The sequence below is a fragment of the Callospermophilus lateralis genome, chromosome 7 (genome assembly GCF_048772815.1).
Source record: "Callospermophilus lateralis isolate mCalLat2 chromosome 7, mCalLat2.hap1, whole genome shotgun sequence".
NCBI lineage: Eukaryota > Metazoa > Chordata > Mammalia > Rodentia > Sciuridae > Callospermophilus > Callospermophilus lateralis.
Window position 1 is genome coordinate 124,548,704 of NC_135311.1, and position 27,998 is coordinate 124,576,701.

At 38.7% G+C, this 27,998-nt stretch overlaps 1 protein-coding gene across 4 annotated transcripts; it reads right to left on the minus strand.

The window, feature by feature from the left end:
* Fam76a (family with sequence similarity 76 member A) lies at nucleotides 1-26,966 on the minus strand. Of its 4 annotated transcripts, XM_076863145.2 has the most exons (10): nucleotides 26,796-26,966; nucleotides 25,533-25,597; nucleotides 22,107-22,161; nucleotides 20,756-20,908; nucleotides 14,459-14,616; nucleotides 11,400-11,486; nucleotides 10,732-10,863; nucleotides 6,283-6,418; nucleotides 2,822-2,923; nucleotides 1-2,279 (listed from the first exon to the last, which is right to left on the minus strand). In XM_076863145.2, the coding sequence occupies exons 1-10, from the start codon at nucleotides 26,874-26,876 to the stop codon at nucleotides 2,193-2,195; spliced, it is 1,056 nt and encodes a 351-aa protein (XP_076719260.1). In that variant the 5' UTR covers nucleotides 26,877-26,966; the 3' UTR covers nucleotides 1-2,192. The 4 variants fall into 4 exon arrangements, with proteins under 4 accessions (XP_076719260.1, XP_076719263.1, XP_076719262.1 ...); XM_076863148.2 differs by lacking the exon at nucleotides 20,756-20,908; XM_076863147.2 differs by lacking the exon at nucleotides 10,732-10,863.
* Between the last annotated feature and the right edge of the window lie 1,032 nt (nucleotides 26,967-27,998).

A 27,998-nucleotide genomic window follows, 5' to 3' on the forward strand; every position in this document is an offset into this window, starting at 1 on the left:
AACCAAAACATTCCTGTGTTTTAAAATGTCCATTATTACAAACATACAAAGAAACAAAAGGTGTTACCAAAAGTTAGCTACTCAATTTCATGGCAAAACAGTGTCATGATTTTTAAAAATTAAAATTTCAAGACTAAGGATTCTTCTTTCCCTTTTAAGAACTTATGGAAAGTTAGAAAATGTGTGGGTTTGCTTTATATTAAATGCCAAGACCTTAAAAAAAGATTTAGTATAAAACTAAATGTTTTTATATTATCATACTTCAGATAACAGAGTTTCTCAGTCTTTAAAATTTAAAAAAAACCATGACTGTCATTTTTCTCAATCTTTTCCCCATAGCCAATGCAAATGCATCTAAAAAATATTATCTGACAGTTTACCTAAAAGCTTCTCATTCAAAAAGTTACAAAACTATTTAGCACTGCTGTTCCCCTTGCTTAAAAGGGAAAATTACATCCCCTACCAGGGTGATATCTAAGCCACATGGTCCACTGTATCTCTTAGCAGAAGGAAGCCACCCTTTCCACATCTCTGTCCAATTATGTGCATGGCTCCACTTGTGAGAATGATATCACAGATTATAGAACATCTGCTTTTAACAAGCTAAATTTACTGCTACAATTTTGGTAGACTGAGACTACAAATGTCATCTGCCCTTACCATTACCTTTAACTCTAGTACCCCCCTGCATTAATAATTTCAGGGTAGTTGATTTTGTTACTTCACAGCACATACTACACACATCCCCAACTTCTTTAAAAAGACCACACAGAGTACCTGAGAGTACAGCTAGAAATACATGTCTATCCCTTTCCTGGAAAAGTAAATCCATGTGCCTATTGGGATAAGAAGGGAAGACAGGCCACACATATCTCTGGCTGATGCCAAACTGCTTCTGAGAAGCACATGTATTCAATACCTTTCCATTAAAAGCAGGGAGTATACAGGCTGGGGTGGGTGAAGAGAAATAGGAAGAAAGTACAATGATATTATTTCTCCCATTTGGGCTAATAGTCCATACTTGAGCAGTTTGTACTGATCCCAGAATGTCCTATAGTTGAACCATTTTGAATCTGCTCCTGTTTAAAAAAAAAAATGTTTTCTGACAATAATAGCCCAGTGTAACAACTTATATAGGTAAAGGGTATTTTTTTTTTAAAAAAAAGAAGTGGCAGTATGAGAATTTAAAATCAATTACCTAAAAGAATAAAGGAAGTGGGGGAGGAAAATGTCCAGTACAACCTGGACAACCTTTCTTTCTGCCCTTACTTAAAAAGACAGACTGTTCAAAATCTTTGCAACCTCCCTTAAGTATCTCCTTAAATGATCTTCCAAAAAATCCTCTAAAAGGCACTTAACTCCATACGTATACACTGAAATTATTTTACCTTAGTAATCGGTTTTTAAGACTCTAAAGGTAATAAGAAAGAAAAGATCTAATGCATTTTCTAAAAGCTAGAGAATAGGACTTTTTTTTTTTCCCCCAAGAGGCATCACTTTTACAAGAACAACTAGCTCGGCTACCATTATTCTTTTATCAAGAAAAAGTTTCTTTTTTTAAAAAATAAATAAAACTCTGGCTATACATAGTACAAAGTTCATACATAATATACCTGGAAAAAAACCCAAGAGTATACCCTGAAGCAAAAGATTTATTGGAGAGAGAAAGCCTCTCTCATTGTACCAAGTCTTAAGGTGGCAGTTTTTAAAGTTAGAGGGTGGCAGTGATATACAATTAATGCCAAACTATTTGCTCATGGGTATGGCAGGATGCAAGGATGGACATAAAAAATCATTCTGCACATAACACTGAGCAGTGACCACCACAAAAGAACAAAGAGTAGAACCAAAATACATAGAGAAAGAGGAAAGGGAAGAAAGGGATAGAAGGAAGAAAAGGGAAGGGAGAGAAGAAAAGAGGAAGAGATGGTAGAAGAGGAAGAAAAGCATAGAAGGAGTAGTGTGAGAGAAAGAGAAGGAGATTGAACCTGAAATCTCAAACACTCAAGCATGCAGTCATAACAGCACAAACTAGATGTTTCCATTCAGCTCACTGCAATCACACAAAGAAGGATAACTGTAATAAAATAGAGATTCTTAAGAAAGTTTGCAATTCCCAGAGAACAGCCAGGTCTCCAACCCTAACCCAGGATGACCCCATCTGCTGCTGCTGAAGAGCCTCCTGCAGTCTGTCATGGAGAGGTAATAGCTCCTGACTTTTCGGACTTCTTGCTCTTGGACAAGGCAGCTGCCTGCTTCAGGAGTTCTCGATTTTTGGCCTATAAGTTAAATAAACAAATAAATCAGTGTGAGAGGATGTTTTCCCAGGAAAGAATATGTTTTCCATGCAGAGTAAGTTTAATAAACAATAATAATTAATAATGGGATAAGTTTTCCAAGCAGATGTGAAGGCAGATAATGTAGAGGATCAGGAAGAGATGAACCATTCTAGAGGTAAAAACAAATAAAACTCTAGGGCTTGAGATTTGGTTTAAGGAAAAAAGCATTTGCTAATCTCTTGGCATCCACTATTATAAAAGGATGCTCCATGTAATACAAACTATGCAATGCCTTAATGAGCAAGTTAAACAGAATCCATAATTCAGACACCTGGAATCACATCTGGCACATTCCAAAATCAAGGAACCATTTACAAATTTTCTGAGAGGAAAAGATCAGAACATATCCAAGAGTAAAACAAAAAGATATCCAAAAGGGAGACTAATGTAATATGTCAATACTTAAGAAAAAAAAATCTAAGAGAAAATGAATTAAAATACACTCAGCCAAGTATTCTAGTTACCACATAATAAGCAGTCACCTGCAATTGTTCTGTGACTTCTTTGTGTGTTTTCTCCATTTGGTTCATTTTTGCCCTCATCTGAGATTCCTGGTACTGAAAATCAGCCTTCAACTCGGTAATCTGAAGGAAAAAAGGCAGAATGACCATAAGAAATTTCTATGTAATGAGAACTGTTTTGGTATCAGACAGCTAAATGGTCCAACAAATTAACAAATCCAGGGCTGTCCTGCGGATCCATACCTATGTCAAAGCCAGGGAGTGTCCTACTTTTTTCTAAAACTTCCCTGAAAATTATAAAAAATCCTGAACTAACATTTATTTTCTTTCTTTTTTAAGAGACAGATTTCTCACTGTTCCTCAGAATGTCCCTTAAGTGAGATGAAATGATCTTCCTGCCTCAGTCTCCTGAATGCTGCGACTATAGGTATGTCACCGTGCCCTGCTTTGAATTAGTATTTCTGTTAATTAACCACTAGCAGGTTTTTAAGATTTCATGTTTTGCCCCCCTCTGCTGGGGAATGAACCCAGGGCTCCATGCATGCTAGACAGTGCTATATCACTGAGCTACATCCCCAGCCCTTTTTATTTTGAAATGTTATTCAAGGAGCACAAAGAAGGGACATGTAAGTCAGAAAGATTATTTTGAGTTTGAGAGGCATAGGAGCAACAGGCACATAAATTAAGAATGATATCTAAGCAAAGGCAATGGTGTGGACATAGGCAGAGAGATGTGAGATAATTGAGAGATTATTTGAATGAATGATAACTTGGAGAGTGGCAGGAGAGGAGGCTAAAGAAAGGCAGGCAGGCCAGGCATGGTGGTGCTTGCCCATAATCCCATGGACTTAGAGGCTAAGGCAGGAAGACTGCAAGTTAAGGCCAGCCTCAGCAACTCAGAAAGACCCTCTGCCAAATAAAAAATAAAAAGGGCTGGGGATGTGACTCAGTGGTTAAATGCCCCTGGGCTTAATCCCCGACCAATAAAAAGGCAGACATGATACAGAATAGCTTGTCCCAAGCCAGGGAATGTGTCCTTAATCCTGAAATCTATATGAAACAGTCTATTTGTTTTTGCTCCTTTCAAAACTCCAGTTCTGTAAAGCAGTAAAAACAAGTGTTTATTTTGTCTGTTTTGCAAATGTTCTGTTATGTGCCATTCTGATCTGGTCCATGAAGAGAATATACTTGGGTCTACTTTCATCTGTCAGTCACATTGTAAAGTTGAAAGAATATGGGTGTCCCCCCATGAATCCACCTGGAAGAATGGTGCCTTCTCTCCTGGCAGGATATAGCCCAACACAGTAGAAAGTACAAGAGAGTCAGAATGGGTAATAAATTTATAACCTTGTTCTGCCATTTACTAGCTGTGTGATGACACACTATTTACCCTCTTTAGGTCTGTCTCCTCATCTATAAAATGAGACAGAAATCAGATGAAAATAATGCATGCAGTGGTGCATGCCTGTAGTTTTAGTACTTGGGAGGCAGGAGAATTGCTTAAGCCCAGGAATTCAAGGCCAGTCTGGGCAACAAAGACAGACTTCATCTCAAAAAAAAAAAAAAAAAAAAAAAAAAAAAAAAGGAAAAGCAAAAGATAATTTAACATTGTAAATGTCTGTGAGTCACTTAGAATGAATCACAGCATTCTGAATGTGGTATAAGACAACATATAGCCATGGAGGGAGGAACAGACATAAGGGAGGTAACTGGAGCCCTAAAAGAAAAACAGCAGAAATATTCTTCACCTATAAAATTATGATAATAGGAGCTGAGGTTGTGGCTCAGTGGTAGAGCACTTGCTTTGCACACGTGAGGCACTGGGTTCAATCCTCAGCACTACATAAAAATAAATGAACAAAATAAAGGTACTGTGTCCATCTACAACTAATATATATATATATATAATATATATATGAAATTATGATAATAATTTTTGCCTCAAAAACTTGTTATATGGGTAGTTAATACATAAAGGCATTTAGAGTAGAACTAGGCACAAAGTCAGCAATAAAAGTTTTTGTTATGAAGGCAAAAATGAGATACTCTTAGCCAGGTGCAAAGGCACATGCCTATAATCCCTGCAACTCAGAAAGCCGAGGCAGGAGAAATGCAAGTTCAAGGTCAGCCTGGGCAACTTATGGAGACCATGTCTCAAAATAATATAAAAAGGGCTGGGTATGTAGTTCTGTGGTAGAGCTCTTGCCTATTATGCATTCGGCCCTGGTTTGATTCCTTAGTACTCCTGCCCCAACCTCACAAAATCAGATACTAAGAACCCAGAAATAAAATAATAATAAACAACAAATTAGAACAAGAACGTCAAAAGCTCCCCTCCATCTAAGAGAGAGGGAGATGGTGCACGCATGTAATCCGGTGACTCAGGAGGCTGAGGCAAAAGAATTGCAAGTTCAAGATCAGCCTCAGCAACTTAGCAAGACCCTGTCTCAAAATAAAAAATATAAGGGCTCAAAATGTAGCTCAGTGTAAAGTACCCCTGGGTTCAATCTCCAGTATCAAGGGGGGTGGGGGGAAGAAGCAGATGACTCTTAGACCAAAATAAAACTGGTCTCATTCTAAAGATATTAACGTAAATATACTAGAAATATAAGAATATAGAAAATATTCTAATGTGCAGACAGAATGTTAACACTTAAAATATTAATAAGGTATTTATGTATTTATAGTGGGTCACTTAGTAAAGGAGCTGCAGCAATGACACAAAGCAAGTGATGCAAGAGTCATGGAGAGGGGCTCACCTGAACACTGTCCAGGGAGTGGGGAGCCTTGGCCTCATACTCTGAGTATTACTGGACCATGGATACAGCCATCCCCATAACAGAAATGGAGACAACAGATTCTTTTAGCCTGACAATATTAAACATTCCAATTACATAAACACTATTTCTTATTCCAACTCCATGCTTATTCAGCATCTTCTGACTACAATCGTCCAAGGTAGTTCATGCTGAGAATAGTAGTATGCTATTATATGTCACACTGTGAATTAAGAAGTAGACACTGTGGTTTTATACATCATCTCTCTTACCTTGGTTAACAAATGTCCTGCCTAAAAAGTAGAACTCCCTTTTTTCTTTAAAATATATTTAAAAAATATTTTGTTTTAGTTGTAGTTGGGCACAATACCTTTATTTTTATGTGGTTCTGAGAATTGAACCCAGGGCTTCACACATGCTACTCTACCACTGAGCCACAACCCCAGCCATGGAACTCCCTTCTTAATGCTAAGAAAAATCAGCTTTTTGAACCCACTGGGCTAAGGTTATTGACCTAGGTAATGTCATCCCATGAGTAGTACTGGCAAATGGTTAGCCTCTCCCTAGGACATCCCACCTTGCCATGGGATCTCTCTAAAAGCATTCAATAGTAATTACTCAATAAATTTCAAATAGAGTTATCATCATGTCCCATATACCTTACCCTTGCATCATTCTGGTCTGAAAAGTGTTAACTAACCATACCTTTTTTTCTTTCTCTAAGATCATTTGATCCTTTTGATGCAACATCTTCTTCAGAGTAGCTACCTCTTCTTTCAGCTGAGCAATGATGACAAAGTGGTCAGTGCCTGGTGAATCCAGAGCCAGGTCTGGGGAAAAGCTGAATAGAAAAATGGAGGGGGAAAAATCATAACTTGGATGGATATATACTTTTCTCTACCTCAGGATGCATCCTAGGCCACTTGACTATGAACTCCTCAAGGGCAGGAGTCACTATTTGAATTTCTAGTATTGAGGACATTGCTTCATACACACCAGACTCAACAGCATTTGCTGAACTGGAACTACACAGGTTAGGTGATCATCAGAATGACACCAACCCAAAACATAACCCAGTGGCATCCTTAGCATTTTCTCTTAAATTCAGGATTAAAGTAAATGTCATATTCTAAGAGCCTCAGATACTACTTCAGGTTCACTAAAGGAAAGAGCTATAACATCTGTGATTAGAAAACATCTCTAGAATTCTAGATAGACGATAGATTATAAGTGCATATATTATGAGGAGATGTGGCTTCTGAGAAGATGCTGCATTTCATACCAGTTCTTTTTGTGAAAAACTAATAGGAAGGGGTTGGACATGGTATTACATGGCTATAATCCCAAAACTGGGGAGACTGAGGCAGGAGAATTACAAATTTAATACAAGCCTCAGCAACTTAATGAGTCCCTAAGCAACTTAGAGAGTTCTTGTCTCAAAATAAAAAATACAAAGGGTTGGGGATGTGGCTCCATGGTAAAGCAACCCTTGGTTCAAACCACAGTACCAAATAAATAAATAATACCTTAAAAAATAAAGTAAAACAAATCAACTTGCTATGACAATAGAGTAAGAATTTGTAGTTCTCTTTGTGGTTGGTTCTTCCTGTTTTTTTGTTTTGTTTTGTTTTCAGTGCTGGGGTTCAAACACAGGGAAGGCCTCATGCATGCTAAGCAAGTGCTCTTCCACTGAGCTACATCTTCATCTCTTTTTTAAAATTTTATTTTGAGACAGGATCTCACTAAGTTGCCCAGGCTAGCCTTGAACTCTTGAGATCCTCCGCTTCAGTTTACTGAATAGCCAGGACTACAGGCATGCACTACTGTACCTAGCTCCTTCTTATATCTTAAACCACATCCCATCTTCTCTACATGGGAAGAAACTCCAAATAGCAAGCTTGACCACAGCATATACTTCCTCACAGTCACCAAGTCAAACATTTCTATGGTTAGAATTGGAAGACACATTTCATTGATGAGAACATTGTTCCCCACTCTAGTCTACATGAAGCATATAAGAAGAATGTCGGAGGAAGAATGAACAGATTACTTTCACAAACTGATTCTTGTACAGAATTATTGGATAACAAAAAGTAAATGCAGAAGACATAAGACAATCTCTACCAGTTTCAGATGTGAAGTACCCTTATATCTGCAGCTTTACATGTATTTCAGTACTGCCAAGGACCTGTCTTTTCTCAACCAACATTCTATATAAACACACAAATACAGAAATGAATGAAACAGAGTAATGACCTAGTAGTATAAGTAACTCATCATTGTCCTCAAGGGTCCTAATGCTCTCCCCTGTTTCTTGAGAGAAGATTCCTCGCCTACCAATAAATTGTGACAAAACCAGTTCTGTCTATCCTGTGTTAGGGGCTTATCTCTCTGACTTTCTAACTCTTTGTCCAATAAGAACCGCTGGAAATGAAAAAAGAGGATTAGGTTAGCAAGACAGAAAAGCCAGTCTTTTTTCAAATACCTTCAATGACAGGAAGCTCATTACTTCTCTATGAAACTTGTCTCTCCCAAAAGCTGTTAATATAATAATCTTCCTTAAGTTAACCCAAACCTGCCTCCCTATAACCCTGCACATTGGTCCTCAAATGCCACACAGAAGTCCTATCTTTCAGGAGGGAGAATAAAATGAAATTACAAGGAAAAGAAGGATCTTAAGAAACAATAAGCTGGGGCTGGGGATGTGGCTCAAGCGGTAGTGTGCTTGCCTGGCATGCGTGCGGCCCGGGTTCGACCCTCAGCACCACATACAAAACAAAGATGTTATGTCCGCCGATAACTAAAAAATAAATATTAAAAAATTCTCTCTCTCTCTCTTTAAAAAAAAAAAAAAGAAACAATAAGCCACAAGGCCTGCCTCGATGCCACTCACTACCCAAAACTGCTTTTTAAAAATTTCCTATGGAATAATAAATAAATATGATCAAAAAGTAGCAGGTACATTTTCTCAAGGAAGGAATGAATGATAACCATTATCTCAAATTTTCCTTAAATTAAAAAGTTTTGTTACAACTTTAACAAATTAAAAATAGTGAGGCTGTAATTTCTGAAAAACAGAAAAGGCCAAGTCTTATGATTATGAAACTATTATAGAAAGTTAAGATAATGTGTTCTGTCTGTACAATATAAGAGACTAATGGATAAAGAATAAGAAAAAAATATGCCTTGGTACTAAATAAATAGGAGAGGAGAATGTGGCAGTATAGAAAGATCATTGAAAAGTTAAGGAGCAAACTTGCAGAAGGCATAAAGAATAAATATTAAAGAGTAAGAGCATAAATTTAAAAGTATATGAATATTTTAAAGGTGGGGACAGGAAAGTGGTTTGTGATTAATTAAAAAGTGAGAGGAAGGTATAAATAATAGACATTTTGACTGATAATACTTGGTACATAGGTATGCATTTAAAATTTTTTAGTCTGTGTGACTTAAAAAAGTCTTAAAAAAACAAAGGACTGTTGGAATGCTTCAGGTTTGTTTGTTTGTTTGTGTACTGAGGATTGAAACCAGAGGCATTCTACCACTGAGTTATATCCCTACCTCTTCTTATCTTTTGAAACAGGGTTAAAGTTGGCCTCAAACTTGAGATCCTCCTGCCTCATTCTACTGAGTTACAGGAATGTACCACTGCACCCAGCTCATAATGCTTTTTTTTTTTTTTAATTTTTTTAGTTGTTGAAGGACCTTTATTTTATTTATTTATATGCAGTGCTGAGAATCAAACCCAGTGCCTCACACTTGCAAGGCAAGTGCTCTACCACTGAGCCACAATCCCAGTCTCTAAGAATTTATTTTAAAAATAAATTAAAAGCATGATAAAACCCACAAACAGTAAACAGGATAGCAAAATGTAATTTATCCTGTGTTATGAATGTTTTTTTAAAAATACAAATAAGGGGGCTAGGGCTATAGCTCAGTGGCAGAGTGCTTGCCTAGCACTGGATTCAGTTCTTAGCACCACATAAAAAATTATAGGTAAAATAAAAAGGCATTCTGACCATCTACAACTACAAAAAAATTTTTTTAAATACAAATAAGGGGAATAAAATGTCAAGACTTGTAATATAGGATATTCAAATAGAACTTACATATGTATAAAAATTTTCCTGCTGCCACAAAAATTTTTCCAGATTTCCAATTTTGAGATTAAATTATATTTTAAACAATCAGTATGTTCATCTAAGGAGAAAATGATCTTTTAGTATCTTGTATGGAGATAAAAGACCTCAAGAATCAGCATCCTACATGAGGAATACAGTCATTGCTGGTGACTGAACTCTGAGATGCAATAAAATAGTCTGAACAGAGAGATGGAGTTTTTAGTTTCATGTATCCATGGCAATGGACAGCAAAAACAGTGCAATATCTCAAGAACAGAATAAGCTACTAAATGATAAACTTAAAGACTACTTGGTTAAACTAGAGGACATGAAAGAGCTTTATCAAGATCATTCAATCCAACCTGGGTTATAAATGAGCACAAACAGAAATGAAAACTCTAAAGGTATAGGTCTTTAAAAAGAGAAAAGAAAAAAAAAACCTAGAAAAAGAAAAAATAAATAAATAAATAAATACAGGTATAGGTCTTGGCTTGAATGCCCTGCTTCTATATAGAGAGGTGAGAGGATCATTTGGGCCTGGGCAATGTAGTGAGACCCTGTGTCTTAAAAAACAAAGAAAACTTCATTCCTTTAAGTAGTTTTTGAAGGGTCATGCACAATGACAGAGATGATAGACTATCTGCCTCACACGCTTTCAGAATGGCCAGGCTGACTGCTCAGAGAATAGAAAATCGATCACAAAGATGGTCCTCATGGTTCCTTCCCTCATGTAATCTGAACATTTAGTTACATGTTTCCAGAAGGTTTAATTCAAGAAGTTTAACATCAATTAAACTAGTTGTAAAAAGACACTACTTTGGTAGGGTCTGAAATAAATTTAATGAAAAAGACAGTGGGAAAGAGTAAATTTCACAGATGTTTTATACTCTGATGAATAAATTCAGCCCTGGTAAGTCTATCTGAGGGTCTGTTCACGTATCCACCACTGAATGGGAGGGAGAACTGTGAATGGGAGACATTTTCAGACTGGAGATGATTCCAAGGACTTAGGGACTGTATCAGGTGATCTCACTTCAAGATGCCCGGGCCTGGAGGAACAGGAAAATGGTTGGCCCCAAGACTCTGTTGGGAAGTGGCCCACTGCACCAACACGGACGGGGCACTCTGGATATTAGGACAAAGCAGCTCGTAAGAGGAAGCATCGCTGAGAAGGAGAGAGGAAAGTGAGGAATAAAATTATGCATTTAGACAGGCTGGAAATAAAACAAAAATATTTAAATGCATCTCATTCTCTTCTGATCCAGTATCTGCACTGGGCTGGTTTTCTGAATGCTATGAAAGTATGGAATACCCCTCACACAACACTGTGTTAACCCACCTGTCTCTGCTCTACCTCTGAAAACCAACTCCTACCCTGCCTAGAGGAGGCTACAGGCACAGACCACAATGAAAAACATTCAGTGTTTATCAGTGTAGGACAGTTAGTTAGTGAACTGCAGAATTCAACTGCTATTAAATCCAGTTACAAGTTACACATTCTTATGCTTAAATAAGATTTGACTGATATCAGTACTACTGTTTATAAGTACTGTTAAATATATCAGCTATCAAGTAGCTAATCCCTCAATGGTTCATTGACAGCTGTAGACTAGCTCCAAGATACAACCTAAAACATATTCTAGTTTTAGGAACTGTGTATGCATTTCAATTGTGTGCGCACACATACTCCAACTGGCTCACCTGTCTCCATTTGTTGTGATTGAATCAAACTTGGATTTTTTCTTTGGGATTTCATTTTGAATTGAAGATGTAGAAAGTGTTTTCTGGCTTTTAATGGCAAAAATAGAGAAATACATGTTAGAAATCAAAGATTAATAAGATATCACAATGAAAGTCTGTCTATTGAACCAATATAAGATAGTAGCTTTTCTGTGCAAGACCTTATTTTCTTTTTCTTTCTTTCCTTTTTTTTTTTTTCTTTCTTTCTGGGATTGAACCAAAGGCCTCATATATGCTGGGCAAGTACTCTATCACTAAGCTACAACCCTGATCCTTTTTTTATTTTGAAACAGTCTCCTAGTTGGCCCAATGGTGCACACCTGTAGTCTCAGCACCTCAGGAAGCTGAGGCAGGAGGATCACAAGTTTAAGCCAAGCCTCAGCAACCAAATGAGCCAAGTGAGACCCTAACCAACTGAACAAGACTCTCAAAAAAAGAAAAAAAAAAGGGGGGGGGGGTGCTGGGGATGTGGTTCAGTAAGCACTCCTGGGTTCAATCCCCTAGTACTAAAAACAAAAACAAAAGAAAAGAAACAAGGTCTCCCTAAGATTCCCAGGCTGTCTTTGAACTTGCAATTCTGCTTCATCCTCTAGAGTAACTGGGATTGCAGGCATGTGCCAACATGGCTCAGTTAAGGTTCTTATCTGAACTTCTCTTATCTGAACTCTAACAAAAAAGCTTTTTTGTTGTTGTTTTTCTTGCAATTTATTTGTCTGATAAAAACAAACAAGTTATTTTTGTACAGTTGTTACCCCACCTCATTAACAGTAGAAACATTATAAGACCTCTAGTGAATGCCTAAAACCACAGACAGCACCAAACCCCAAATATACTATTTTTTCTCATATATACATATATATATATAGATAGATAGATAGATAGAAGATATTAAAGTTTATTTGCAAGTTAGGTGAAGTGAGATTAACAACAATAATAGAATAATAAATGATAATAAAATAATTATAATATGAAATAATGATAGTTATGTGAAAGCATCCTCTTTGAATATTTTATTATATTTTACCAACGTTGGTATATGATTTTTTTATTTCCTTATTAAGAAATTTCACCTTGGGGCTGGGGTTGTGGCACAGTGATAGAGCACTCACCTCGCATGTGCGAGGTCCTGGGTTCCATCCTCAGCACCACATAAAAATAAATAAATTAAGGTATTTTGTCCAACTGCCACTAAAAAATAAACATTTTTTTTTTTAAAAGAAATTTCACCTTTTCAATTAAAGGAATCTCTTTACAGCTTCTCTTTGGCATATCCAAATTTCCAGCACCATGATTCTTGTGCTTGGGAATCAATATTACACAAACACTGTAACACTCTGACACTGTGACGGTTGATCTGATAACCAAGGTGGCTCCTAAGTTACTAATGGGCGGGTAGCTCACATCACGTGCACACTGGACAAAGGGACAAGATGACTCACAGGGGCAGCCTGACAAAAAAGCTTCTTAAGTAGACCTTTTTACTTCTGATGCTTCTCTACAAATCAAAGTTGTTTTTAATGCAAATTTTAGTCTCTCCCATGCACAGATCCCTTCAGTGGCTTCCTACTAACCCAACTTCACACTCCTTTATCAGGTCTGCATGATCCTTTTTCCTTCCATTCCCCAGCTCGCAATCACAAGCTCCAGCAGAGTAAAAGGATTCAAATTCTTTGCAAATGCTATTCCTTTAGCCTAGGATGCCACTGCCCAGTCTTATCTGATGATCCAGCTCATCCTGAGATCCAGTTACCTAACAGCTCTTCTCCAAGCTTGCCATGCCTTGTTTCCTGAGATGGTTAATTATTACTGCCTCCCATACTTGTATCTTGATATGTTCCCACTGTGGTGCCCTTCACATTAGGCTGCAATGATTTGATTACAAGTCTGTCTTCTCTACCAGACTGCATACTCTTGGAGAGCAGCATGACTCTTTTGTTCACCTCTATATGCCCAGCAGAACCCCTGGTCCATTAGAGTACTTAATGTCTGCTGAATAAACAAAGTCATGATGGTAATAATAAAAAAATAACTGAAATATATTGAATACTTCCTATGTGCCAGTTATAAAACTAATCACTGTGCATGCACTATATAATTTATCTTTACAACAACCCCATGAGGTAATACTATTATTTCTTGTATTTTACAGATGAGAAAACTTGCCCAAGATACCCATAGAAAACTTGGCAGAGTCAGGATTCAATCCAGAGCCACAGATCTTAACACTACTACAGATATTCTGACAGGAAGGTTAAGGCATCAATGGAAGAACATTTTTTGACTGGATTTCACTCTAACAAATCTAGAATATCTATCATTCTCCTGACCAAATACATATTTTAAAAGCTGTGTCCCTCAGGAAGTGAAATGTCTTTTAAAGAAAAAAACAAAACAAAACATCGAAAGGATGACGAGAACACTACACATGGAGTAAGTTCCACAAAACTTTAAGACACAATACAAAGTCAGAAAATTCTGACACCTTAAAGTGCACCAAATGCAGTGGGACACACCTGTAATCTTAGCTACTCAGGAGGCTGAAGCAAGAGGACTGCAGGTTTTAAGGCCAACCTGGATAACTCAGCGAGATCCTGTCTTAAACAATAAATATATAAAAAGGGCTGGAGATGTAACTCAGTGGTAGAGAACCTCTGTGTTCAATCCCTAGTTTTTTGTTTTTTTTAAGAGAGAGAGAGAGAATTTTTAATATTTATTTTTTAGTTTTCGGCGGACATTGTTTGTATGTGGTGTTGAGGATCGAGCGCGCTACCGCTCGAGCCACATCCCCAGCCCGTGTTTTTTGTTTAAAAAAAAAAAAAAGAAAAGAAAAGAAAGAAAGAAATCGATCTCCCTGGCTCTTGGAAGATACAGGAATTACAAAATATGACAAATGGGATTCTTCCTATAGGCTTGTCACCAAAGAGAAAATGGGAAAACTTATACAAGACAGTATCTTCTCTGACTGCCCAACATCTCACCTACCTAGCACTTTTAGTCCTATCTCATGCACCTGGGGTTACCTGTTATAATGGCTACCACCACTCAGGCGGCTGTACTGTTCCTTCTCCTGGTGGCCTGCACGAGAAGAGCTGCTCAGGTGCTTCCTTTGCTCTTTGGTCTTCTGGAGAACACGTTTGTATGAAAGTGTGCACAGCCAGCAGAGCAATTTCCCATCTACCTGAAAGACAAGGAGACAAAGATAAAGAACAGGAAATGTAGTTCAGTGACTGAGAATATGGGCACTAGGAATTAGAACTCCTGGGTTAAGTTCCAGCTCTCCCACTTGTCAGCTGTGTAACTTTGGGCAAGTCACAGAGGGCTGCTACAAGGATTTAGTAACATAATGTACATAAAACACTTAGCATGGTGCCAACATAAAAGTTGTTTAGTAAAAATAGCCTCTATTTTATTTGTGCTTATTTTGTTTTTCTTCATCTTAGCAAACACAGACCAGAGCAAAGGTCCCACAAGAATTTCAAAAGACAGATGTTTCCATGGTGCTCATTATGGAAAACTCAGCAGGGGGAAGGTAGAAGATGAAACAAAGTTTATACTTCACTTTTTAAATGGACAAATAAAAATTGTATGTATTTTCATGTATAACATGTAGTGTTTTTTTTTGTTTGTTTGTTTGTTTTGTGATGTTGGGGATCGAAGCAAGGCCTTGTGCATGCAAGGCAAGCACTCTACCAATTGAGCTATATCCCTAGCCCCAACGTATAGTCTTGAAATGTACAGAAATTGTGAAATGGCTACATCAAACTAATTAACAGGCCTTACCTTATTTATTTATTTTTTTTGGTGTGTGGGGGGGATACCAGGTATTGAACTGAGCCACACCCCATCCCAATTTTGTATTTTATTAGAGACAGGGTCTCATTGAATTGCTTAGCGCCTCACTTTTACTGAGGCTGGCTTTGAACTCTAGATCCTCCTGTCTCAACCTCCCAACCTGCTGGAATTACAGATATAAACCACTGCTCCCAGCTACCTTACATTTGTGTGTGTGTGTGTGTGTGTGTGTGTGTGTGTGTGCGTGTGTGAGAGAGAAAGAGAGAGAACACTTACATCTAGCAGGACATGGTAGTGCATGCCTATAATCCTAATGAGTTGGAAGACTGAGGCAAGAGGATTGAAAGTTCAAGTCTAGCCTCAGATACTTAGCATGGCCCTTAGCAACTTAATGAGACCCTGTTTCAGAAAATAAAAAGGGCTAGGATTGTATCTCAGTGGTAAAGTACCCCTGGTTTCAATCTCCAGTACCAAAGACAAACACAAACAAAACCTAAAAAAATCTCTTAGCAATCTTCAAGAATACAACTCATTATTAACTATACTCACCATATTGTACAATACATCTCTTAAACTTATTCTCCCTAAATGAAATTTTATAACCTTAGATTATCGTGTACCCAAACTCTCCCTTACTTCAGTTTTAATACATTATATAATGGCTCACAAAATGGCATACTGGATACCTTCTCTGAGATGGAAATAATTTCCCCAGAGAAAGACGAATGGATGTGTAGCTTCCAGACACCAGTCCCTGGTGGCAGCCTTCCATTGCACAGTCTAAACTAGATAATGTTGATTCCTTTAAACAGAAGCAGCTGTATACCAGAGAGCCAGCCACAAACTAGGAAAGCAGAATGACTTCCACAACCCTCTGAAGCTGGGGTGCCTTTGTGGAGCATTTGGAATGCAAAACCCTTTGTGTAGAGCTGGGTGTAATTACTCAGATTGCTGATATTTTATAGAATTTTATAGCCTGCATTTACAATTGCTAAAATTAGATCATATGCACCATCTCGAACAAGGGTTTGTTACATCACTGTTCTCTAACTCATCAGCAAGTTCATCAGTCTGAAACTATCCTCTTCCTTCTAACTCCACTACTTTCATTTTACACCATTCTCATCTGTCACTACTTCAAGAGCCATCCAAAGGACCACCCTACTTCTCATTTCTGGGGCCTTGTGAACTATTCCTTCATAGCAGCCGATGACGGCTTCATAAATGTAAATGTAATTGCATACTCTTTCCTTAAAATCCAAGATTTTCTCATCTATTATAAAATCCAAACTTTACCATGGTTAATGTGATTTAAATGCAGCCTCTACCTAGTCTATAATAACTTCATTTTCTTTCTCTTCCCCTTATTCACTCTGTCTTCTGTTCTCCCCATGTGCCAAATTCATTTTTGCTTTAAGGTCTTTGCACAGTTGGTGTATCTTCCAGGAACCTTTGCCCTCCAGAGCATCGAGAGTGCCTACTGTCTTCTCATCATTTTAGTTTCAACTCAAATGTCATCTCCTGATTGCCCAATTTAGGTGGAAACCTCACTGACTTTCTACCAGGTACTCTAAAATTTGTGTTTATTTATGTCCTTCTTTGTCTTCATCCATCTCTCTCTGATACACAAGAATATAAAGTCTGTGGCTCAGAAGTGGAGTGCTTGCCTAGCATGCATGAAGCACTGGCTTTGATCCTCAGCATTGCATAAAAATAAAATAAAGGTATTGTGTCCACCTATATCTAAAATAAATAAATAAACTTAAAAAAAAAAAGAATATAAAGTCTGTGAGAATAAGGTCTTATTTATTTAGTTCATTAATATTTCCAATACCTAGAATTGAGTCTGGTAGATGATGGGTATTTAATTATTTGTTTATAAATATACAAATGCACTTTGAAAAAAACTTTGATCTAGTTTATGCCATAGTTATGGGACATGATCTGAAGGCCTGATTTTAAAACACAATAGAAGACTCTGGCCAGGAAAGAATTTAACAAAGGATTATTTTTTAAGTTTTTATTTTAGTTGTAGATGGACACAATATCTTTATTTATTTTTATGTAGTACTGAGGATCGAACCTAGTGCCTCACACAAGCAAGGCAAACGCTCTACCACTGAGCCACGACCCTACCCCCTCAACAAAGGATTAAAAAAAAAAAAGATGCAATTCCACTGAAAGAAAATAAGTATTGAACAAGAAATTGCACAGAGAACCAAAGATAAATCTTTCCTTTAAAAATAAACTTAGGGGCTGGGGATGTGGCTCAAGCGGTAGCATGCTCGCCTGGCATGCGTGCAGCCCGGGTTCGATCCTCAGCACCACATACAAACAAAGATGTTGTGTCCACCAAATACTAAAAAATAAATACTAAAATTCTCTCTCTCTCTCACTCTGTCTCTAAAAAAAAAATTTTTTTAAATAAATAAAAATAAAAATAAACTTAAAGCCAGGCATGGTGATGCATGCCTGTAATCCCAGCAGCTCAAGAGGTTGAGACAGGAGGATTGAGAGTTCAAAGCCAGCCTCAGCAACAGCAAGGCGCTAAGCAACTCACTGAGATCCTGTCTCTAAATAAAATACAAAATAGGGCTGGGGATGTGGCTCGGTGGCCAAGTGCTCCTGAGTTCAAGCCCTGGAATCCCCAAAATAAATAAGTAAATAAACTAAACTTTAAACATAAAAGATAATCTTGAGAATTAAAATATCAAAAACAAATTATTATCAGGTGTGGTGGTGCATGCCTGTAATCCCAGCTACTTGGGAGGTTGAGATAGAAGGATTACAAGTTTGAAGACAGCCTAGGAAACTTAGCCAGACTTTGTCTCAAAATAAAAAAATGAAAAGGGCTGTGGATGTAGTTCAGTGAGCACTGACTTAGCATATGCTAGGTCCTGGGGTCAATTCCCAGCACCTAAATATACATATATAAAACACTGATTGAGCACTTAATTCTGTATCAGATTCCATTAAGGGACTTAGACATAATAATGCATCCTTTCTAACACCACTGAGGTCTGATCATCTGCATTTACAGATAAGAAAACTGGAGCACAAATAGATTAAGCTGTCCAATTTCATACAACTAATTGTGAGACCCTGTCTCTAAATAAATACAAAATGCATTCTGAGTCTGAATGATCCATTCTGTGGTTGTATGTGTATGTGTTGCTGAGGACCAAACCCACAGCCTTTCCTTGTGCATGCTAGGCAAGTACTCTATCAATAGATTACATCCCCAGCCACAAAGCACCCTCTCTTAATCTCTATTTTTTTTTTTTTTTTTTTGAGATAGGATCTCACTATGTTTCCCAGGCTGTTCTTAAGCTTGTGATTTTCCAGTCTTAGTCTCCATCTTAGGCCATGCCATGATGCCCAGTAGATGTCTCAAAAGTTTATGAGTATGTCTAAAAATATCCCAAACGCTTAGGATTGTAACAAGTAGAAACTTAAGGAACTCTAGTATAAACAGATTTTTAAAATTAGCTATACTGATTAATATTAATACAGGTACCATTTATTGAGTTATATTACGTGTCAGCTCAAAATTATTTTATATAACTATCTCATTAAATATCTCCATGCCCCTGGTAAAGTATCTACTTTTATTCCTGTTGAGAAAAATAAAGAAATTGATGCATAATTAGAATAAATTTCCCAGGTTCATTTAGCTAGCTCCAGGAGTAAGAAGGGACTCAGATGTGGGGGACTGCAAAGCTTGCATTATTGCCTAGACCTGGGCAGCATACAATTATAAGCTACCTCTTGATTACTAATTCAGCTTCTCCAGTATCTTGACTCAGAGAAAGGTACACTAGTTGGCAGGAGTACTCTGGTCACTGAAAGTTATATCCTTTCATAATAAATGAACATGTTTGGTTAGCAATAGTCAGCTCTTGAAAGCTTAAGCATCTCTGAAAATTACCTTTGGCCACTGAAAAAGAATTTCTATACTATATTCTTCTAGTCAACAAATATTATTTTATTACATACCATATGCCAGGCCTTTGGAAATATATAGTAGGAACAATAATTTTTAGAAGGAATGGACAAATACTTATTTATAAGCAAGATCATTTTTTACAATATTACATGCTATGAAGACAATAATAGAAAGTAATTGGATATAAGGAGTAATTGTGGGAGTGTAGTAAAAGAAGGTCTCTGTGAGGAGGTAGCATCTGGGTTGAAACACTGTGGAGAGGGCACATCGGGCAAAAGAACAGCCAGCTTAATTAAAGGTGGCAATGTTGAGGAAATGAGACTAACATGTCTGAAAGACTGAAAGGCAGCCAGTAGGAATGGAAGAAGGGAAGAGACTAGAAGCATGACGGAAGATGAGACTAACTGCTGGGTACAGGACTTGCAAGTAAGGAAGGAGTTTGAGTTTTAGTTCAAGCATAACCAAAAACCATGGGAAATTTTTAAACAGGACACTAAATAACTATGTTCTTGTGATTTTTTTGGTGGGGGAGAAGGGGTTATCAGGGTTTGAACTTAAGGGCACTCAATCACTGAGCCACATTCCCAGCCCTATTTTGTATTTTTTATTGAGACAGGTTTTCACTGAGTTGCTTAGCATCATGACATTGCTGAGGCTGGCTTTGAACTTTTTGATCCTCCTGCCTCAGCCTCCTGAGCTGCTGGAATTATACACATGTGCCACCGTATCCAGCTTCTTGTGATTTTTTTTTTTAATATCTTTTTTTTTTAGTTGTAGTTGGACACAACACCTCCATTTTATTTATTTATTTTTATGTGATGCTGAGAATTGAACCCAGGGCCTCACACATGCTAGACGAGCACTCCACTGCTGAGCCACAAACTCAGCCCTGCTTCTTGTGATTTTTAACTTCAACATACAAAAACATTTAAAGAGCTGGGCTCGGTGATCCATGCCTGTAATCCCAGCAGCTCAGGAGGCCGAGGCAGAAGGATTGCGAGTTCAAAGCCAGCCTCAGCAACAGCAAGGTGCTAAGCAACTCAGTGAGACCCTGTCTCTAAATAAAATACAAAACAGGGACGGGGATGTGACTCAGTGGTCAAGTACCCTTGAGTCTAATCCCCAATACCAAAAAAAAAAAAAAAAAATTTAAAGAACCAGATATCAGATATTAATACTAGTAATAGCACTATTTTAAGTCACAACCTCTTCTTACAGAATTTACTATAGACTTCTGCCAATTACTACCTAGAATACAACATTTCCAATTACAGGGATATTGATCCCTGTAATTTGGATTCTTGTAAAATGTTGGAATATAATGGCTTACATTTGATAAATTAAACAGTCTAATTATCTTCTTCAAGGCTAAGAGGAGAACCAAGAAAGGAACTCTCTGTTATATGTCTTTTTTAAAGTTTTTTTTATTATTTATTTATTTTAATATGTTATACATAATGGCAGAATGCAATTCATTTCACATTACACATATAGAGCACCGTTATATGTCTTTTTAATATAATTGGCCCACTTTAATTTCTCTGAAAGAAAAAAAAAATCAAGAAAAATACATATTTACCTTCTTTCTATCATCTTTCCTGTCAAACGCACACTGCTGCTTGCACTGCTCACAAGAATATGGTGGTCCATACTTCTTCTCTGAATTTGTGCAACGCTGGCATTTATTGCCAATAAATGCTGCAATTATGTTGCAATACTGACAAGGTTTGGGCTTAAAGAGGGGGAAAAAATGCATCAAATAAACATGTGATAAAATACCAGTACATTTGTGTAAAGCAATAATTCCTACAGAGTAAATAAAAATATATTCACAACTTTATAAATTTGCTTTTAAGTTGATCAAATGAAGCTCATTTGCGGGGGAGGTATTGGGAATTGAACTCAGGGGCACTAGACCACTGAGCCACATCCTCAGCCCTATTTTGTATTTAATTAGAGACAGAGTCTCACTGAGTTGCTTAGCGCCTCGCTTTTGCTGAGGCTGACTTTGAACTCATGGTGCTCTTTTTTTTTTTTTTTTTTAAGATGTTGATGGACCTTTATTTTATTCATTTATATATATGTCGTGCTGAGAATCAAACCCAGAGCCTCATACATTCCAGGCAAGCGCTCTACCACTGAGCTACAACCCCAGTCCCCAAAGCTCATTCTTAATACAAACATTTTTCTTCACAAGACTATTTCTTAAATAAATGAACAAATGACAAAAACCCATTAGTACGTATGATGAGATTTCTATGAGAAATGCAACAGAACCAGCTCTCTGGAGAAACCAGCAAGTGCTTCCAAATTTCTGAAAAGGCCACTTTACCATCATCAGTGTATAAACATATCAGGAGAATGCCTGCACAGATAATGTTCTTTTTTTTGTAGGGGTGGGGAGGTTACTGCAGATTGAACCCAGGGGCACTTTACCACTTAGCAACACCCCTAGCCCTTTTTAATTTTTTATTTTGAGACAGAGTCTCACTAAGTTTCTCAAGCTGGCCTGGAATTTGCCAACTTCCTGCCTTAAGACTCCTGAGTCTCTGGAATTACAGGCATGAGCCACTATACCTAGCTTAGAAATAGTATTCTGAACACTAACATTAAGAAGAAAAAAAAAAAGATAATTCTTCAAAATAGTCAACTATTAACAAAGAAGTCAAGACACAGGATTTATCTTTCACCTCATCTTTTCATACTGATCACTAACGCCACTCAAGGAAAATTATAATCAAGCCTGACAGAGTAACTATAAACAAAGAAGTCCATTATAGTAAGTATTAAATAGATTAAAAAATGACATACTAGATATATTAATATAACTAGTTCTAATAAAAATGTTATAATGACATTAATAGTCTACAAAAGAAAAATTTCCAAAAGAACCAGGTACTCACTGTTAGGAACAGAGAAATCTTACTTACCGTTCCATACAACTGCACATTCTGAGCACATTTCTTGCAAATTGTATTGGTTTTGCTATTAAAGAAAAAAGAAGACAAGTTTTTCTTAGATGATCTTAGATGATCCTTAAGTCGAAGGAACTTGCTCATTGCCCAAGGGCAAGGTAAAATACGGTCTGGACACTTAATTAACTGACTTTCGAGTATTTATCTGGCCAATAGCTCTTGAATTATTATGTGGTTATTAATTTTGCCATCTCAAATAAAATAAGTCTTCACTTAATATGAACAGTGAGTTGTTTCTGATTATGACATTTTTAAGTACCATATAAATAAAACTATCGGATATGGAAAAGACCTTCAAAATATGTTAGATCTGGGTGCAATGGCACATGCCTGTAATCCTAGGAATTCAGGAGGCTGAGGCAGGAGGATAGCAAGTTTGAAGCAAGCCTCAGCACTTAGCAAGACCTTCAACAACTCAGCAAGACCTTGTCTCAAAATAAAAAAAAAATCGGGGATGTAGCTCAGTGGTTATTAAGCACCCCTGGGTTTAATCCCCAATATAAAAAAAAAATTATGTTAGAGTAAAATGGACTAGCAGAAAATAAATTAATTCTCTTTAATTCAGATGAATAACTGACAAATTTAAGATAAGGAATAAAGTATTTGGATTTAGAAAATAAACTCAGAGTGCTGGGAATATAGCTTAGTGATTGGGTGTTTGCTATTCAATGGTGACCTAAGACAGCCTAAGGTCCTCTGTAAGTAAAAGCATACGAAAATCCCAGAGGTGGGGAAATAGACTCTAAAACCAAATATTTCATCAAAATTTCTGATTTCTCATCAAGCACACTAGCACACACCTATAATATCAGTGACTTGGGAGGCTGAGGCAGGAAGATTGAAAATTCAAGGCCAGGGGCTGGGGTTGTGGCTCAGTGGTAGAGCACTCACCTAGCACATGCGAGGCCCTGGGTTCAATCCTCAGCACCACATAAAAATAAATAAATAAAGATATTGTGTCCAGCTAAAAAATAAATATTAAAAAAAAAAGAAAAAGAAAATCCAAGGCCAGCCTCAGCAACTTAGCAAAGTCCTAAGCAACTTAGCAAGATTCTGTTTCAAAATTGAGTTCAATCCCAGTACTAAAAAAAAATAATAATCTGATTTCTCTGAGATAAGCATTGACAAAAATAAAAATAAATAAATAAATAAGATACTCAAACAAAATACTTTCCAGGGCAGGGCAAATTTCTGCTACTTAAAGAAGGCAGTTCAAGCTGAGTGTTGTGGTACACACATATAATCCCAGTTAATTAAGAGGCTGAGACCAGCTTAGAAAACTTAGACCCTGTCTCAAAATAAAAATAAAAAAGGTTGGGGATGTAACTCAGTGGTAAAGTACTTTCCTCGCATGCACAAGGCTTGATCCCTAGTATCACCACCAAAAAAAAAAAAGAAGAAAGAAAAACAGTAAAGAACTGAAGTGCAGGTGCTGGGGATGTAGTTCAGTGGTAGAGTATTTGCTTAGCATTAGTGAAGCAGCACAATGCATGGGTGTGGTGCCACATATCTACAATCCCAGCAGCAGGAAGATTACAAGTTCAAAATCAGCCTCAGCAACTTAGAGAGGCACTGAGCAACTCAGTGAGACCCTGTCTCCAGATAAAATGTAAAAAAGGGCTGGGGATGTAGTTCAGTGGTTAAGGATCCTTGGGTTCAATCCCTAGTACCAAAACACACACACACACACACACACACACACACACACAGAAAAATGACCTTAGGCTAGGGTTGTGGTTCAGTGGTAGAGAGCTTGCCTAGCCTGTGTGAGGCACTGGCTCTCTATTCTCAGTACCACATATAAGTAAATAAATAAATAAATAAAGGTTTATCAATAACTAATAAAAAATATTTTTAAAAAAAGAAAAATGTCTTTTCATGATCTTGGATTAATTTTTGTGTATAGTGTAAATTAAGGATCAAAGCTCATATCTCACCAATACACAAAAATTAATTCACGATGAATTATTGGCCTAAATGAGAAAGGTAAAACACAGCTCTAAGTATGATCCGTATGATCCATTAATAAGAAGTTCAATAGGAAAAGTTAATTGATCATAGAAATGGAAATCAACAGAATAGTGGTTGCCCACGGAAAACAAGGAGTGTTGAGGATTGACTAGGAGGAGGCATGACAGGACTGAAAGGAATGGGGGTAACATTCTGTAGGTTTAGGGGTTACTATTTGTAAAATTCATTGAATGAAGTACTTAAGATTTGAGCATTTTGCCAGGTGTGGTGATACAAGCCAGTAATCTTAGCAACTCAGGAGGAAAAGGTAGGAGGATCACAAGTTCAAGTTCAAGGCCAGCCTCAACAATTTAGTGAGGTCCTCAGTAATTTAGCAAGAGAGCAAAATCTGTCTCAAAAAAATTAAAAGGGCTGGGGGGTTTAAGGTTAGGGCTCAATCCTAGTACCAAAAGGAGAGCGCAGGCAGAGATTAATTCATGTCAGGAAAGTGTAAAATGAGTTTCAAATGTGGCTAGGGCTAACAAACCTTTAAACCTTTTATCAGGATTGTCATATTTCTAAAAGTATCTTCTTTGACCTTATAAATTTTTCATCCTCTGTACATATACATACTGGAACTTGAAGCTCATGTTTTACTGCTATGGGGTTGGTTTCTTTAGGGCTGGAAGATCATAACCCCTATATAAAATGATCAAGGACCTGAAAACTAAGTAACTTTAAAAATGTAAGCAATCAGGGATGTAGCTCAGTGGTAGAGTGCTTGCCTAGCATGTATGTGGTTCTGGGTTTGATCCTCAACACTACAAAAAATAAATAATAAAAATTAAAAATTAAAGGAATGGCCAGGCAGGGTGGTACATACCTATAATCCCAGCTATTTGGGAGGCAGAAACAGGAGATCTGTATATTGAGGATAGCCTGTGCAACTTAGTGAGACTTCCATCTTAGAATAAAAATTAAATTGGGGGGCTGGGGTTGTGGCTCAGCCCTATAGTGCTTGCCTAGCACACGTGTGAGGCCCTGGGTTCTATCTTTAGTACCACATAAAATAAATAAAATAAAGATATTGTGTTCAACTACAACTAAAAAATAAATATATATTTAAAAAAATTAAATTGAATTAAAGAGGGGTGGGGATGTAGCTTAGTGGTACAGCACTGCCTAGCATGTTCAAGGGTTCAATTCCTAGTACAGAAAAAAAAAAAAAAATCAAAGGATAAAATTTAGGATATAATATATGAATTATACACTCTTCAATGTATCAGGAAACTGTTGAATCTGTAAATAATGTAATTCACTACTGATCTGTATATTACAATGAAATTAATTACAGATCTGCACATGAAATACAAACAGTTTTTTAAGAGGGAAGAGCCTAATAACATCTTTCATGGTCAACCAAAACTCTACCTCTCCTGCTGGTACTCAGTCCTGCAGTAGGTGCACTTCACAACTGGGTGTGCAATCCGACATTCCTGAAATGAAATGAGGATATAATTTTAAAAGGCACTCACAAATGGAAACAGCCTTCAGTAGGAAGAAGACCTGGGTACTATTCCTAGAACAGCCACTATGCTTGAGTGAGTCACTTAACTTTCTGGGCCTTATTTTCCTCCTCTGTAATATTTGCATCACTGTTGTGCTGTTGATGTGGGAGTAAGAATTTGTATGGTACTGGTCATAAATTGCAAAACAAACATATATGAATAAGACCCAGAGTGAGAATCTGAAATCCTAGATTCTAGTTCTGATTCTTGTGATACTGCATGATTTTGAGCAGGTTTACTTGTGAAATGAAGGTGCTAGATTAAAATCTTATTTATGTATTTAAAACTTCCTTAAATCATATGTAATTTTTAGGCTAAAAAGGGCACTCAAGCGCTTGCCTTCTCTCAGATCTGGTAAACATGGGCATCTGAGGCAATCTTGACATACAACTGTGACTTACTCCAGAGTCACAAACTCTGGCTTATCTAAGGATATCTCAACATCACTCTTCAGTGGGCTTGGTAACTTTTATTGTTGCTCTGCAGCACTTCTATTCATTGACATAGGCACAGTGAATGAAGCAAACTTAGAGACGCTGTGACTTTAGGAGTAAAAACTGGTTAAAGCGAGGACCGAAGGCCACCAACTAGATGTTTAAAAGTCATCCTGATTCGTGCGCTTCATTGGGGACTTTTTTCTTTTTTAAATAGAGCCTTGCCACCTTCGACTCAGACCAGATGAAGAGTGCCCGTGAGGTATCCGAGTTCTAGACACTCCTCCCTGGCAGCACCCAACTCTCAAGTTTAACCCAGGCGGAGCAGGGGGTCCCTAAGTAGGCAACCAGGGCCACCGCGTTGGCGGGGAAGGCAGCCCAAAGGAATCCCCGGAGTGGCTGGTCAGGGGCAAGTAGGGGATCCGCCGTCCCCCTCCCTCGACCTCGCGGGTTCGGAAAACAATCCCCCGCGGTTGCTAAGCACCCGGACACGCCAGCCGCTGGGGGCCTGGACTGGGCCTGGGACTCCCCCACGTGCCCGGCCGGCCCCCAGAGGGGAGGGAGCGTCTCCTCAGCTAGGCGGGCCTGCCACACCCAGCCTGAGGGACCCCGCCGGGCGTCCCGCACAACCGGGAGTTCCGGGCCGCGCCTGCTGCGTCCCCAGTTCCCGGCCGCCGCCCCAGCCCGCGCACCTTGCACAGCTGCTGCCCCTGAGACAGCGCCTCGAAGGGGAAGCGCTGGTGGCACTTGGTGCAGGCGTAGAGCGCCGCCATGTCCGGCCCGGGCCGTGCTCACCGCCCCGCGGGCCCGGCCCGCCGCTTTATCTGACAGTCTGAGGCACAACCTGGCGGTGGCGGCAGGCTGCTAGCTGCGGCAGGAGGGCGGGTTGGCGCGGGCCGGCGCGGGCGGGCCTGGGCGAACCGGGGCGGGCACCACGGCACTGAACGCCCGTTCACTGGTTCACTTCGACGTCGATCAAGCAGGAGGGGGCGAAACGCGAAGCTTTACACCACTCTGATTCGATCTGAACTGGAGTACGCCACTGTGACGCGCGAGGCCGCGATTATGTAAAGCGCAGTCACGCGGGGGCGCTGCCTAGGGAGAGACAATCTCGCGACCAGGACCTCGGAAGCACTCTGGCTCCTCCCGCTTCACTCAGCGTTCCCGCCCTCGCTCCGCCTCTTCTGGGCCGCGGGCGCAACCGCGCTTCTCGCGATACTTTCGTGAAGTTGTGATGTTTTAGTTTCCATGGAGCTGCCCTCTGGCAACACCTGGGGCGGAATTGGGCTGAGCGCTGGGCATTGTTGATTAGAACTCGGCTACTAACTACCCTGGTCAGAAAAAAAAGTAGAGAGCTTGCGAAAGAAGCCTTCTCATCGGAGCAGGATGGGCCCGCCCAGCCCTCTCAAAGGAGAAGAGGAAACTGAATATAACTCAGAAAAGTGCCTCATATCTGAGATCGCTAGAGAGGGGCGGGAAGCGAGAGGAGCCCTAGAAAGAGCGTCCCTGTGTTGCGGGAGAGGGATACTAGAGATGACAGCTCCTCCAAGAAGTATAAGACAGATACCAAGGAGTTCCCTTGTCCTGGAGGCCCCCCTCAGAGTGGGATGCTGTTGACTCAGATCTCCTTCCTCCTCTTTTCTGGGATCTATACACCCTGGCAACTCACCTGGGGTTTCCGGGGAGGGCCTGACCCCATGAAGGCAAAGACACGCCCACCTAGCTGTGCCTCTTCTGACTCACAGACTGAAGCCTATTGAAGCTGCTCAAAGAGTGACAGACTTGTTCTTGAGGTGTTTGCAACTTCCTGCAGTGCTGACATTTCTAATTCCTGACCTGTAACTGCTCTAGGGCTTGCATTACTTTTGGCTCTGCCAATCGCCTGTACAGTCCTA

What these genes read in the sequence shown, in the direction of transcription:
- Fam76a (XM_076863145.2), bottom strand. Translation starts at nt 26,876, where the DNA reads ATGGCGGCGCTCTACGCCTGCACCAAGTGCCACCAGCGCTTCCCCTTC. An exon ending in ATCACAACAAATGGAGACAG is followed by an intron (nt 10,864 to 11,399) that starts GTGAGCCAGTTG and finishes TCTCCTTCTCAG; the next exon opens with CGATGCTTCCTCTTACGAGC. An exon ending in CCAGGCCCGGGCATCTTGAA is followed by an intron (nt 6,419 to 10,731) that starts GTGAGATCACCT and finishes TTTTCTATTCAG; the next exon opens with CTTTTCCCCAGACCTGGCTC.